Raw genomic sequence first — 12,015 nt, forward strand, 5'->3', positions numbered from 1 at the left:
CTTGGTTGCAGAATAACTACTGATAAAACTAACCACTGATTAATTTAATGTCATTGCACTTTTCTGTTGTAATGTGCATTGCTTTACCATGGAATGATATTTTCAACAACAACAAAAAATCTGCTCAATGTAAACTACTCCTTTTAATTTACATATTTTATTCTGAATATCAGAGTCTGTGTTGTCATGTGACACCTACCCATATTGAGGTATTGGTTTTTTATCATGTTTTAAGCTGTGTCTCAATTTTTTTATTGTAGTTTTAAAATAATTAATCCTTACCCTATTTTTTTCTCAGGTTGATCGAGCTGAAGGACACCAAACATTATTTCGTGGTAACACAATAGCTAGTAAAGCTATGACCTACTCATTTAAAATATATGGCAATGGGTACTTACATTTACTGTTGCATCCGATAATAAGTGAAATGACAAAGCAATGTAGTAAATCATATGAGGTTGATTCGGCAAGGTAATGTTTGGTTTACTGTCTTAGAATAAATAAACGCTTTTCATTAACCCAAATAAGCGAAACAGTTGACACTGAAGCAAAAGGGTTGTTGAATTCAATAAGCACTAACACCCACCCACTACCAAGTTTGGGCCAAATATTTGGGACAATTATTAATAAATTTTTAAAAATTTTTAAGAAATATCTGGAATATGAAAAATAACTGAATTTACTTCACATCTTTAGAGACAAGTTTTAGATAGGCCCTCTTTCAGATTCTCTATAGCAATAGAGTAAATCCTGTTTGTCTGTCTATCTCTTGTTTATGTCTGTAACAACAATGGGTGAAGGGTCTCCTTAAGAGACAAGAGAGGAGTTGAACGTCCTCCACCATACCTTAGTTTAAAGGGGCGATTGTGGAAGTCCCATGAAATGCCACATAGTGATGGTGTCACTTTAAAAAACACCCAGTCCGGTCTGTGAACGGTTGGCGCTAGGAAGGGCATCCAGCTGTAAAATAATGCCAAAACTCTTTATTAATGGCCGTAAGAATAGTTAATCAGACAAACTGCGTAAACGGGGCTGGAACTCTAAGGAGTGAAGGTGTGGCGCACCGTAGGACAGATGTCAGATGTGAGCATCGCCAGACCCTTACCCAGCTATCACATCACAAGGTAGATAACACTAGGTTGAGGATGGCTAGTGTAAATGTTGGTACTCTGAGAGGTAGAGCAGGTGAAGTAGTTGAAATGTTAGAACGTAGATCTGTTGATATGTGTTGTGTTCAGGAAGTCAGGTGGAGAGGAGCTTTAGTGAGATTTGTGGAGGGTAGGAGGGCAAGGTATAAGCTTTTTTGGATTGGTAATAGTGATGGATATGGAGGAGTTGGCATATTCGTTGCAGAGAAGTGGGTAGAAAAAGTAATAGATGTTATGCGTGTTAATAGTCGTATTGTAGTGATAAAGTTTTTGATAGGTAATAGGATTGTCACTTTTCTGTCAGTTTATGCTCCACAGTGTGGACTCAGTGAGGAAGATAAAGATAAGTTTTATGATGAGTTAATAGCAGTCACATCAAAGTTTGGAGACACAGAACTTGTAATGGTGGGCGGCGACTTTAATGGTCATGTTGGGAAGTCATCTGAAGGTTATAGAGGTGTGCATGGAGGCTATGGATTTGGGAGCAGAAATAAGGAAGGGGAGAGATTGCTTGAGTTTGGAATGGCAACGGACATGGTGGTTTGCAACACATCATTCAGTAAGAGACAGAGTAGGCTGATAACATATGAGTCAGGTGGTTGTAAGACACAGATAGATTACTTTTTGTTTAGAAAGTCAGACAAGAAAGTGGTGAAGGACGTGAAAGTTATATCGGGGGAAGAGTGTGTTTCCCAGCATAGGTTGCTGGTTTGTGATATTATCTTGAAGAGTGTCAAAGAAGCCAAGGGAAAGTACAGGCCCCGTCGAAAAGTCTGGAAGCTGAAGGAAGAGATTGTAGCAAGACAATTTAGTGCAAAAGTTCAGCAGTTAGCCTACAATAGTCAATGTGATAGTGACAATGTTGAAAGTACTTGGACTACTTTGAAGAATTGTCTTCTAGAAGCTTCTGATGATACCTGTAGGTGGACGAAAGGACCAGCTAGACATAGACAGACCTGGTGGTGGAATAATGAGGTTGACCAGTGTATAAAGGAAAAGAGGAAACTTTGGAAAGAGTGGAAGTCAGGTGGTAGTAAAAATATTTACTTAGAAGCTAAGCGTCGCGCTCGTACAGCAGTGTATAAGGCAAAATCAGAAGCAGAGAGAAACAGATTTGCAGATGTGTTAAGAAGGGAAGACCAGCGCAATGAGGTATTCAAGATAGCAAAGCAAATGAAGAAGACTAATCAAGATATTGTAGGTGAGAAGTGTATACGTAATGATGAAGGTGTTTTGGCTAGCACAGAGGAGGAGAAAAGGGTAGCTTGGAAGAATCATTATCAGAGGTTGTTTAACACTGAGTTTGATTGGGACGAGGATAATTTGTCTGATGATGATGTCGTAGAAGGGCCAGCTATGCAGATCAAGACAGAATGGGTAGTGGAGGCTATTAGGAAATTGAAGATTGGCAAGGCTGCAGGAGTATCAGGTATTGTTGCAGAGATGGTAAAAGCATCTGAATATATTGGAGTTGAGCTTATTACAAGTCTTGCTAACCAGATTATAAAGGATGGTGCTATTCCGAGTGAGTGGCAGTCGAGTGTAATAGTGAATTGTTTCAAGGGCAAGGGTGATGCATTAGAAAGGGGTAACTATAGAGGTTTGAAGTTGGTTGATCAAGTAATGAAAGTTATTGAAAGAGTGATTGATAAGTTACTTAGAGAAAGAATTGATATAGATAAGATGCAATTTGGTTTTGTTCCAGGGCGTGGCACTACAGATGCAATATTTTTACTCAGACAGCTTCAGGAAAAGTATTTAGGAAAGAGAAAGAATCTCTATTTTGCCTTTGTAGATTTAGAGAAAGCTTTTGATAGAGTGCCACGTAAAGTTATTTGGTGGGCTATGAGAAAATTAGGTGTGGATGAGTGGCTAGTTACGATGGTTCAGTCTATGTACAGCAATGCTAGAAGTCGTGTCAGGATTAACAATTCACTTAGTGATGAATTTAGTGTAAATGTTGGTGTACATCAGGGTTCTGTACTTAGTCCTTTGTTGTTTATTCTAGTCTTGGAAGCGCTGTCGATGGAGTTCAGAACAGGTTGTCCATGGGAGTTATTGTGTGCAGATGGTTTGGTTCTCATAGCAGGGTCGATGGAAGAATTAGTTGAAAAGTTTAAGAAGTGGAAGAAAGGACTAGAAGAGAAAGGGCTGAAGGTAAACACAGTAAAGTCTAAAGTCATGATAAGTAGCATTGCAGCCAAGTGTGACCTTGTAGTTGGAAAGTGGCCTTGTGGAGTTTGCAGGAAAGGGGTTGGTAGTAACTCAATTTTTTGTCAGACTTGCAAGCATTGGGTACATAAGAAGTGCAGTAGTATTAGTGGAAGGTTAAGAGCTGGCATACAGTTTGTATGCAAGCGTTGCAAAGGTGAGATTATAGAGAATGAAGTATTTCCAGCTTGAATGATGTACAACAGTGGCTCGTTAGAGATAGTTAAGAACTTCTGTTACTTAGGTGATATGTTGGGCAGTGAAGGGGGTGTTGGAAGAAGTGTTACTTGCAGGATAGGTTCTGCTTGGAAAATGTTTAGAGAGTTATTTCCTTTATTGACTAGCAGAGTCCTGTCAATTGAGGTAAAAGGTAGGTTGTATGAGGCCTGTGTAAGAAGTGTTATGTTGTACGGTAGTGAGACATGGGCAGTGAAGCAGGAAGATTTTGACCGTTTAGAAAGGAATGATATGAGAATGGTTAGGTGGATGTGTAATGCCAGTCTGAGAGACAGAAAGAGTTCAGATGAGCTAAGAAGCAGGCTAAGTCTCCGTAGAATTAAAGATGTTATCCAGATAAGAAGATTGAATTGGCTGGGGCACTTGGAAGGAATGGAGGAGGATAATTGGGTAAGAAAGTGTAGAGACTTGATAGTTCCTGGGGCAAAGCTCAGAGGCAGACCGAGAAAGATTTGGCAGGAGGTTATAAGGACAGACTTAATAGAGAGGAAGTTGAGTTTAGATCTAACACAGTCTAGATCAGATTGGAAGAGGGTCATTAATATACACCGTCCAACCCATGCTAGCATGGAAAACGGACGTTAAGCCGAGAATGATGATGATGATGATGATGATGAAACAAAGAGAAGGTTTTCGTCTACCTAAGTGACTTTCCCACAGAACTTACAGCTTTCCATACTTAACCTTCCTTCTAGCGTTTATAATATGCACAACTTTTGTTTAGACTTCAACCTGGTGAAAACAAAGCAGACAACAGTCAGAATGTGATTGAGTTAGCAAATAAACTAATGGATAAAGTTAAAGCGCTTCGAGAAAGGTAGCCTAAAGTTGTTTGTAGCATTTATTTATTTATTTAAAAACTTGGTTATTCAAACTTAAAATTTGGTCCGGTTATTTAAAAAAAAAAAAAACTGCAAATTTTCTTTTTATCACTAAAGTTCAGAAAGCATTATAATAAAACTAAACCTTTTCTACAGTAAATGGAAAAGGTTTCTGTAGTTGAGATGATGAATTGTTCTAACATAAATTACAAGGTCTTAGAATATGTTTTATGTCTTATATTTTTGTTGTAGTTTTCCGTCACAGCTTAGAAGTCTATGTTACAGTTTAAACAAGGTATTTTACCCTTCCTGTTACTGCACCTTTTTGCATGCGTTGGCACAAGCTTGCAGTTGCAACAATGCTTGTGTTTCTTTTCACGTTGTATAGACATTTTAATAATTTTTGCATATTCTGAACTCTTGTAATGCCAATACGTATGTATAAATTTTGTTTGTCATCCATAGGCTGTGCAAAGGCGGTTCCAATCATCATCATATGATGCTGTATCAAGTGCTGTCTTTCTCAGATTCATCAACCCAGCAATAGGTGTGACTCTTTTTTTGCGTTCAGTTTACAGAATGCTGCTTAAGTGGATTATCCTTATACTATTTAACAAATTATATATCCTATCCGATATCCTGGCTTTTTATTCATTAAGTAGTAAATAAAACATATTCTCAGTTTCTATAGCTTGTTTTATTCTTACCAAGAAGGGTTTTTATATATATAATATCTGCTATTCATCAAATTTGTGGTATTGAAGACCATCGTATTAGAGGTTCAAGTTGCCCTTTTTCAAAAATAGGAAATTTTCAAAAATTGATACAATTATTTTTTGTAGAAATTCTAGCACTTTTGTGTAAATATTTTTTTAGAAATAACGATTTTTTATTAAATTATAATGTTTACTGATAAATATATTAGTGTCTCCACATTCCCATGGTATTGTCACTGAGGAAGTACATCCCAATGTGAGGAGAGGACTTATGTTGCTATCTAAGGTGAGATGAATTTTTAAATGTTCAAAGCCAATGTTAGAAGTATTATGCATCAGCAAATGAATTAACCAAGTTGTATCGCCTATTTTCATTGCAAACAGATTAAAATAAATAGTTTTTTCAAGTTTAAATATAAAGCTTTTAGCATCGTTATTTTGTTTTCGTGTTTTTATTCTTTATTACATTTTTCCATTAGATTCTACAGAACCTGGCCAACCATTTACATTTTACAAAAGAAGCCCACATGGAGATATTTAATGGTTTCTTGGAAAACAATTTCCACAGAATTCATAGGTAAAATTTTATCTCCGCCCTTGCGAAAGGTTACACAGCACTGGAATCATCACTGAAATCTTTTTTTCTTAGTTACTTTCGTGAAATCTCTTCCAAACCTGAAATAATCATCAAGGAGAAAGAAGAGAATCTTCCGATAACATTCACTGGCGACAGCAATGTTCGAAGTATTCACAAATTGTTATGGGAATCTCAGGAAACTATGGCAAAATTTCTGATCATGGAAAGGTAATATTTGTGACTAACGGTGAAACCTGGCATCACATACTAAATTTAAATTAAAAAGAATACTAAGTGACAGAATATACTCATATATTGCATACATTTTTAGTGACTCTTACACCCAATAAAAATATATTTTCTGTATTTTCATACTTAATTAGGATTTTAGCCACAAGGAAAATATTGTTGAATGTATAATTGTTTGATGCATAGGAAAATTGTTATAGGGATTCTGGTATGATTGGTCGAGATCCATTTGAAAAATTAGTGACGCTGCTAGCGCACCTAGGACCTCCTGAAAATCAACCTCTACAGTTGACCGACAGGTATAATAAATTAAAATAATGTTTTGATGTATCTTATACTGACTAGAAGACATTTACTGTAGCTTCCAAGTTTTGAATGATTCGCAGTTTTTCTTTTAATGCAAATTTAATGTAGAATAATAAGAGACCGTGCAAACAGTATTGGTTGGAGGTTTGAAGATTTCATGGCGAAGCAATCAGGTCAAAATCAAGATGAATTAGAGCAATTAAAATCAAAGCAATTATTTTATGGAGATGGAAAATCTAAAACTGGAAGGCCTGTGTTTTACTATATTGCTCGCAGATATTTGTGAGTATCTTACACTTCTTTTAAGAAATTCTATTTGCCATATGTCAGGAAAGATTGTGCCCTATATAACAACTGATTGAAGTTTGTCTAATTCGCCATATTAAGATTTTATAAAAAAAACTACACTTTTTAAATTAGACAGTGATGAAAATTGCATGTTAAATTACACTTGGCATACATCTCTATACACATCTATGATCTTTATATTGAAATTTCCTGCATATGATTTTTTTCCATCATTTAAACTATGCTTGTGAACTATTAGAGTACAAATGTGTTTTTTTCTTTAATTTATCATCTCTGACAAATCCTTTTTTTGATTTTTAGTAAAGACGAAATCAGTGATGACTTACTGTTATACCATATTCTGTTGACTCTTCAACCAAAATATGGACAACCTTGGGACTTGGTTGTAGATTTTACACATACATGTCCAGAAAATAGATTCAAGGTAAATACAATATTTTTTATGAGTTTACTTAAAAATTTCTCTTAGAGTGCATTTCAGCAGCCTTTTACTTTTGTAGCCATCTTGCTATAAGCAAATCTTTAAGAAGAAGTGAATGGGGCGTTAATAGTCAACTCTTTTTGCCTAAGACCAGAGATACGCATTGCTCTAAATTGCTTGCCTGTCACAAACCAGTTTGTTGTCCGTTGATGAATCCCATTTAGCTGACAACTCTGCATTTAAATTGTGTGGTGAACTCAAACATACAAACTTATAATAAGTCAGCTACGGCTCTGCCATCTTTATGTAGCAACAATATGTCGACTTTGCTGAACTTATTGTTTCGTATTTAGATTGAAACGTTAGCAAGAGCTTTTGTTATTCTACCTGAAATGCAATTAAAAACATTAAACACAATCTTATTCTACAACATGAACAGTTCAATTCGACAGTATGTGGAGTTAACTGAAAGAATAATGAGGCCATTAAAGGTATGTATGTTATTGTCAGAAGAGAATCATACATTTTTTGGTCTGCTCTTGTCTTGACTAATTTTCAAAAATAAGCACTAAACGTGTCAATTTTCATACTGTAAAAAAATAATTCTAGCTAAGGAAACTCAAGTAATATGTTCTGTTTTTAGAACCACCCTGGTGTTGTTATTATTGATAAATTTCCAAAGTTTTACGAATATATACTTCCCGACGAGTTGAAGCTTCCAAGCAGTACAACATCACTGGAGAAAGATACCAAAGTACGTTTACCAATCCCTGCTAAAAATAATATTTCTTTGTAAGTTTGCATAGGGAACAACTGCTGATACTAGTTAACCTTAAGGGTTTTATAATTTATCCTTTTCTGTTCATTTGACGGTGGCAGTGGCGTTTGGTTATGCTGCAAAATTGAAAATCTTTCTAGTACTACTTTTCCGTTCCACATCTTTCCGCGTTTGGAAATTATTATATTGCCTTATTGAACAGATAAAATAGACAAAGGTAGTGTGTACCATGAAAATGTTTAGAAATTATAACTTTTGAGTGATTAAAACGTCACGATAACAGAATGCTAAAACGTAACTCTTAGAATGGTTTATTCTTGTTATTCTAAATTAAAATCAGTCTTTTTACTTCACGTTATCTTTCGGCAATTGTCATTGCGAATGCTAACATGGTAACAAAGCAGGAAGGTAAAATCACGTGTGAAAAATATTGAATTGAACAGACTGTGCTGGCAAACAAAGAAATGTAACATGTTAATTTTTCACAGGTGTATTCTGCTTCAAAGATATCCACAAAAGGAACTGTTTATATCAAGGTATGATTCTTTGTGTACAAAAACATTGCCAGAGAAAACTAATGTGAGATTATAAATGTAATGTTTTCTATCTCAGGTTGGACCTAGCTCTGTCCAACTACAGCAGGCTGAAAAAGTTAAAATTCTTGGGTTTTCCTGCACTGTTAACGATGTGTTTTATGCGTCAGAAATTAAACGGGTATGTTGATTGAAATTTTTACCTTAGAATGGGACAAAAATGCTGCAATGTGAGAAGAAGAGAGATTTTTGAGTTTCAGGGAAAACTTTTTCTTATACTGTCCCATGATGGAAACATTGATTTGAAACAATTTATTTTGTAGAAATCATATAACAAAGTTCGTCACTTTTTATAAAAATTTTTAAGAGTGTAATTAAATGTGAGGTGTATAACTGAGTGGTTTGAAAGTTTTCTTTAAAATTTGGAAGAGTATGGTTCTACTCACGGCAAAGGCACCCAGTGGAAAACATATAATTGTTGCCAAGGTTGTGACTGTTTCTGAGAAAATTGCAATAATCTAGTGCGATTTTGGATGTTCTATGTCAGTCTATTTCAAGTTGCATTGGTGCAGAATGTTAAGGATAAAAAAACCTGTTTCTGTATGTTTTATTTGCTTGTGTATTTCGATCACTTAAAAATTATTACAAAATCACGCACTTCTGTTTTAAAGGCTAGCAGTGTTGATGAAATCATAGAAATGGAATTTACAACCAGAAGAAACAGCATCAAGTTATTCACGACACAAGCAGAAGAAATTGCAAACTCTATGCGACATATTCAATCAAGATGGAGGTTGTCACAGCCAGTAAGCAATATTTGTTTTCTTTAAACAATCTTATTGGCTTTGTTGATGTCATAAATGTGCACCATTCTTAAGACAGTGTTATTTGAATGTTCAGTTGACTATCGATGTCACGAATATACAAAAAACTTTAATTGGCAGTAAAAGCAAATAAACATCTGAATTCGAACATCTAGAAAGGCATTCCCTGGTAGCTAAACCACAAACCCTTTTTTGCTGTTAGGATAATTGCGTCGGTTATTTGTTTAGAAATATATGTTGTAAAACACTCAATAAAAAAACCCAGGCAAGTTTAAGGTAACACAATAATGCTCCTTGATAAGTGAGAACTGTTTCGAGATACACAATCAAAGCCAATTCAAACCCTAAGGGGACAAGATTGTTTAAAAGTTGTAGATATTGAAAAGTCAAAAAGTTCGTGATACTGTATATTCGATTTCTCAATGGCATAGCTATGTCACTATCTCTTAACCAGATACAACATATATTTTAGAATAAAAACACAACGGTGAATAACAAAAAGTTGAGACCAAAGGATGTTCCTGGAACTTTGTTGAATATGGTATGATTTTTATGTTTTACTTTGTTATTTAAATGTTGGTTGTTCATAATTTTAATCTTAATTTTCTTTAGTCTTTGCTTAATCTGGGAAACAGAGACCCCAGTTTACGTCTTGCTGCCTACAACCTATTGTGTGCATTAACGGCTACCTTTGGTTTACAAATTAACGAACGATTGTTAGAAGCGAATGGTACTTACTTATTTTGTTGTCTGTCTTTTGTTTTTATGCTTCACGTTCTTGAAATAGCGACACATGTATTTTCTTTTGATCTGTTACTTACCTTTTTTGTGTCTAGGTATCTGTATTCCAGCCAACTGTACGTTATTTATACAAGGTATCAGTGAACAGCTTGCACAGAGAGAACCCAATCTTACGTTAGAGGTAGGCTTGAAAATCACTCTTTTTAAAGTTCTTGATAATAAAATTTTAAATTTTTTTCATGCCACTGGTAGTCTAAAGAGAATTACATTTTCAAGAGAAAAATTTTTCTTCAGTATTCTTTTTGGCGGTAAAATAAGCTACGGTCTGTAAAATATAATAAATATCAGTAAATCGAAAGTTTGTTTTGGCGAGGGAACAGAGACAACACGAGAATTTGTTAAAAATGATGTTGCTAGTTTTAAGAAGGGAATTAATACCTCTAAAGAGATTTTGAAGTCATTGTTGTTGCTTGGTCTGGCTTTACGTACAATAAACTTATATTTTTCTATGCAAAATTTCAAAGGTTATGGCTAGCTAGCTAGTTCAAAAGGTTTGAAGTTTATTTTATTAGAAAGTTTGAAAACAAGGCAAGTGCTTATATCGAATAAATCATGGGTATCAAGTATATGTAGGGAACTTTTCTGACATTTTTAGTTGTATTTGGATGCCCAATATGATATTTAAGATGATTGAAGTTGTTGTTTTTGTTCTCAGTGATGCTAAACTTTTTCCACCGCCATTAGTAATTTCGTGTAAGTCACTAAAGTCGAATACGAACAACCTACAAAACGCCTCTTTAGCTTGTGAATAACTTGATACATTTGAAAAAAAAGTGTACATTCTCTCCAAACGCATTTAACAATTTCATTTTTTTTTTAGTTTTTGGATGAATGCATAAGCTGCTTTGGCAAGTCTGATGATGAGTCTAGAAATCTATGTTTAAACTACATGGCACCATGGTTGCCAAATTTATCCAGGTATATAAGAAAACCGTTTGAGTTAAGCCATAAAGTTGAAAGTAATCTTTAGCTGAAAAAGTTTATTTGCCAGGAAAATAGTTTTTCCAGTTGACTCTTCCATGTGTTACTGTAATTCTTTTTTAAATATTCAGGTTCTCTGGATGTGACAAAAGCGATCAAAATAAAATAAAAATGATAGACATAATAGAAAAGCTAATCAAACTGACCATTATGAACAGACAAGTGAGTTTGTTGTTGTTTCTTTCATTGTCTGTCTGTCTGTCTGTCTGTCTTTCTGTAATTGCCCAAACTGCAGTGTCTGTTTCATGTTAATCCTTACATGTTTAGAATTATCCGTTCATTCAAGCTTCAGTATGGAGAAAGATAGGGAATATACCTGATCTATTAGACGTTGTTATTGATCTTTTCATGAAGGTAAATCTATGATTTAGATTGTAGAAAATCAAATCAATTCAAGTTTTAGTGAAATGATGTTGGTGAACTAACTTTTTGATTCTGAAGAGTATTAGAAAATTAAGTTGTTGTTTTTTTTGTTTTTCTTAGACGAGTTCAGCCGGTGGTTTTGGATCGGAGAAAGCTGAAGTAATGGCGGACACTACTGTGACGCTAGCTTCAGCTAATGTTCCTCTTGTGTCGAAAAAAATATTAGAAAGATTTCACACTGTAAGATTTTTTTTTATGAACAATATAATAATAATTTGTGCATCTATTTATAAATAGGCATCTTTATGGAATTAAGAGAAAAAAGCCCTGGGTTCGAGGTTGCTCACAATCTGCATTATTCTATGTTTATAACCGCTGAAACAAAACGTCTAAAAATATAAGCATGTGCAACAAGAAATTAATAAATGCGACATAGTGAGGTTTTTTGATTTAAAAAAAAGCATAATGGCAGGACTAACCGTAAATAAGATTTTCGTGTTTGTCTAAAAAATCCATTGTTTCCTTATTTATGCTTAAGTTTGATTTTCGCGTGTGACCATTATGTCATTTTTTCATTTCTGTAGGTAACTGCTCGAACAAATGTATCGCCAACAAAAATATTAGAACGGCACTTAATGTGGGATGATATTGCAATATTGGCGCGCTATTTACTTATGCTGTCTTTCAACGACTCCTTAGATGGTAATGTAGTGTTAGTTATTTGGATGTATACGTCAGGT

The 12,015-nt window shown here is 34.7% G+C and overlaps 2 protein-coding genes across 3 annotated transcripts in view; one reads left to right on the forward strand and one right to left on the reverse strand.

Annotated features, from left to right (window-relative positions):
* The window catches only part of LOC130623318 (neurofibromin-like), a 37,268-nt gene that overhangs the window by 18,477 nt on the left and 6,776 nt on the right, over positions 1-12,015 (forward strand). For both annotated transcript variants that reach the window (XM_057438788.1, XM_057438789.1), the window contains 23 exons: positions 299-471; positions 4,321-4,413; positions 4,670-4,712; positions 4,883-4,964; positions 5,343-5,419; positions 5,613-5,710; positions 5,783-5,938; positions 6,160-6,258; positions 6,374-6,547; positions 6,875-6,998; positions 7,349-7,486; positions 7,639-7,749; positions 8,262-8,309; positions 8,386-8,487; positions 8,978-9,112; positions 9,603-9,671; positions 9,743-9,860; positions 9,967-10,052; positions 10,752-10,849; positions 10,984-11,074; positions 11,180-11,266; positions 11,396-11,515; positions 11,860-11,977. In XM_057438788.1, coding sequence (XP_057294771.1) covers positions 299-471; positions 4,321-4,413; positions 4,670-4,712; positions 4,883-4,964; positions 5,343-5,419; positions 5,613-5,710; positions 5,783-5,938; positions 6,160-6,258; positions 6,374-6,547; positions 6,875-6,998; positions 7,349-7,486; positions 7,639-7,749; positions 8,262-8,309; positions 8,386-8,487; positions 8,978-9,112; positions 9,603-9,671; positions 9,743-9,860; positions 9,967-10,052; positions 10,752-10,849; positions 10,984-11,074; positions 11,180-11,266; positions 11,396-11,515; positions 11,860-11,977 — 2,440 coding nt within the window. The remainder of the gene's footprint in view (positions 1-298; positions 472-4,320; positions 4,414-4,669; positions 4,713-4,882; positions 4,965-5,342; positions 5,420-5,612; positions 5,711-5,782; positions 5,939-6,159; positions 6,259-6,373; positions 6,548-6,874; positions 6,999-7,348; positions 7,487-7,638; positions 7,750-8,261; positions 8,310-8,385; positions 8,488-8,977; positions 9,113-9,602; positions 9,672-9,742; positions 9,861-9,966; positions 10,053-10,751; positions 10,850-10,983; positions 11,075-11,179; positions 11,267-11,395; positions 11,516-11,859; positions 11,978-12,015) is intronic.
* Positions 3,379-12,015, reverse strand: part of LOC130623337 (uncharacterized) — a 77,445-nt gene continuing 68,808 nt past the window's right edge. Inside the window, exon 2 of the mRNA XM_057438807.1 lies at positions 3,379-4,014. Within this exon, the coding sequence (XP_057294790.1) occupies positions 3,596-4,014 (419 nt within the window). The 3' untranslated portion in view covers positions 3,379-3,595. The remainder of the gene's footprint in view (positions 4,015-12,015) is intronic.

This window comes from Hydractinia symbiolongicarpus, chromosome 13 (assembly GCF_029227915.1).
Source record: "Hydractinia symbiolongicarpus strain clone_291-10 chromosome 13, HSymV2.1, whole genome shotgun sequence".
In the NCBI taxonomy this organism is placed as follows: Eukaryota; Metazoa; Cnidaria; class Hydrozoa; order Anthoathecata; family Hydractiniidae; genus Hydractinia; species Hydractinia symbiolongicarpus.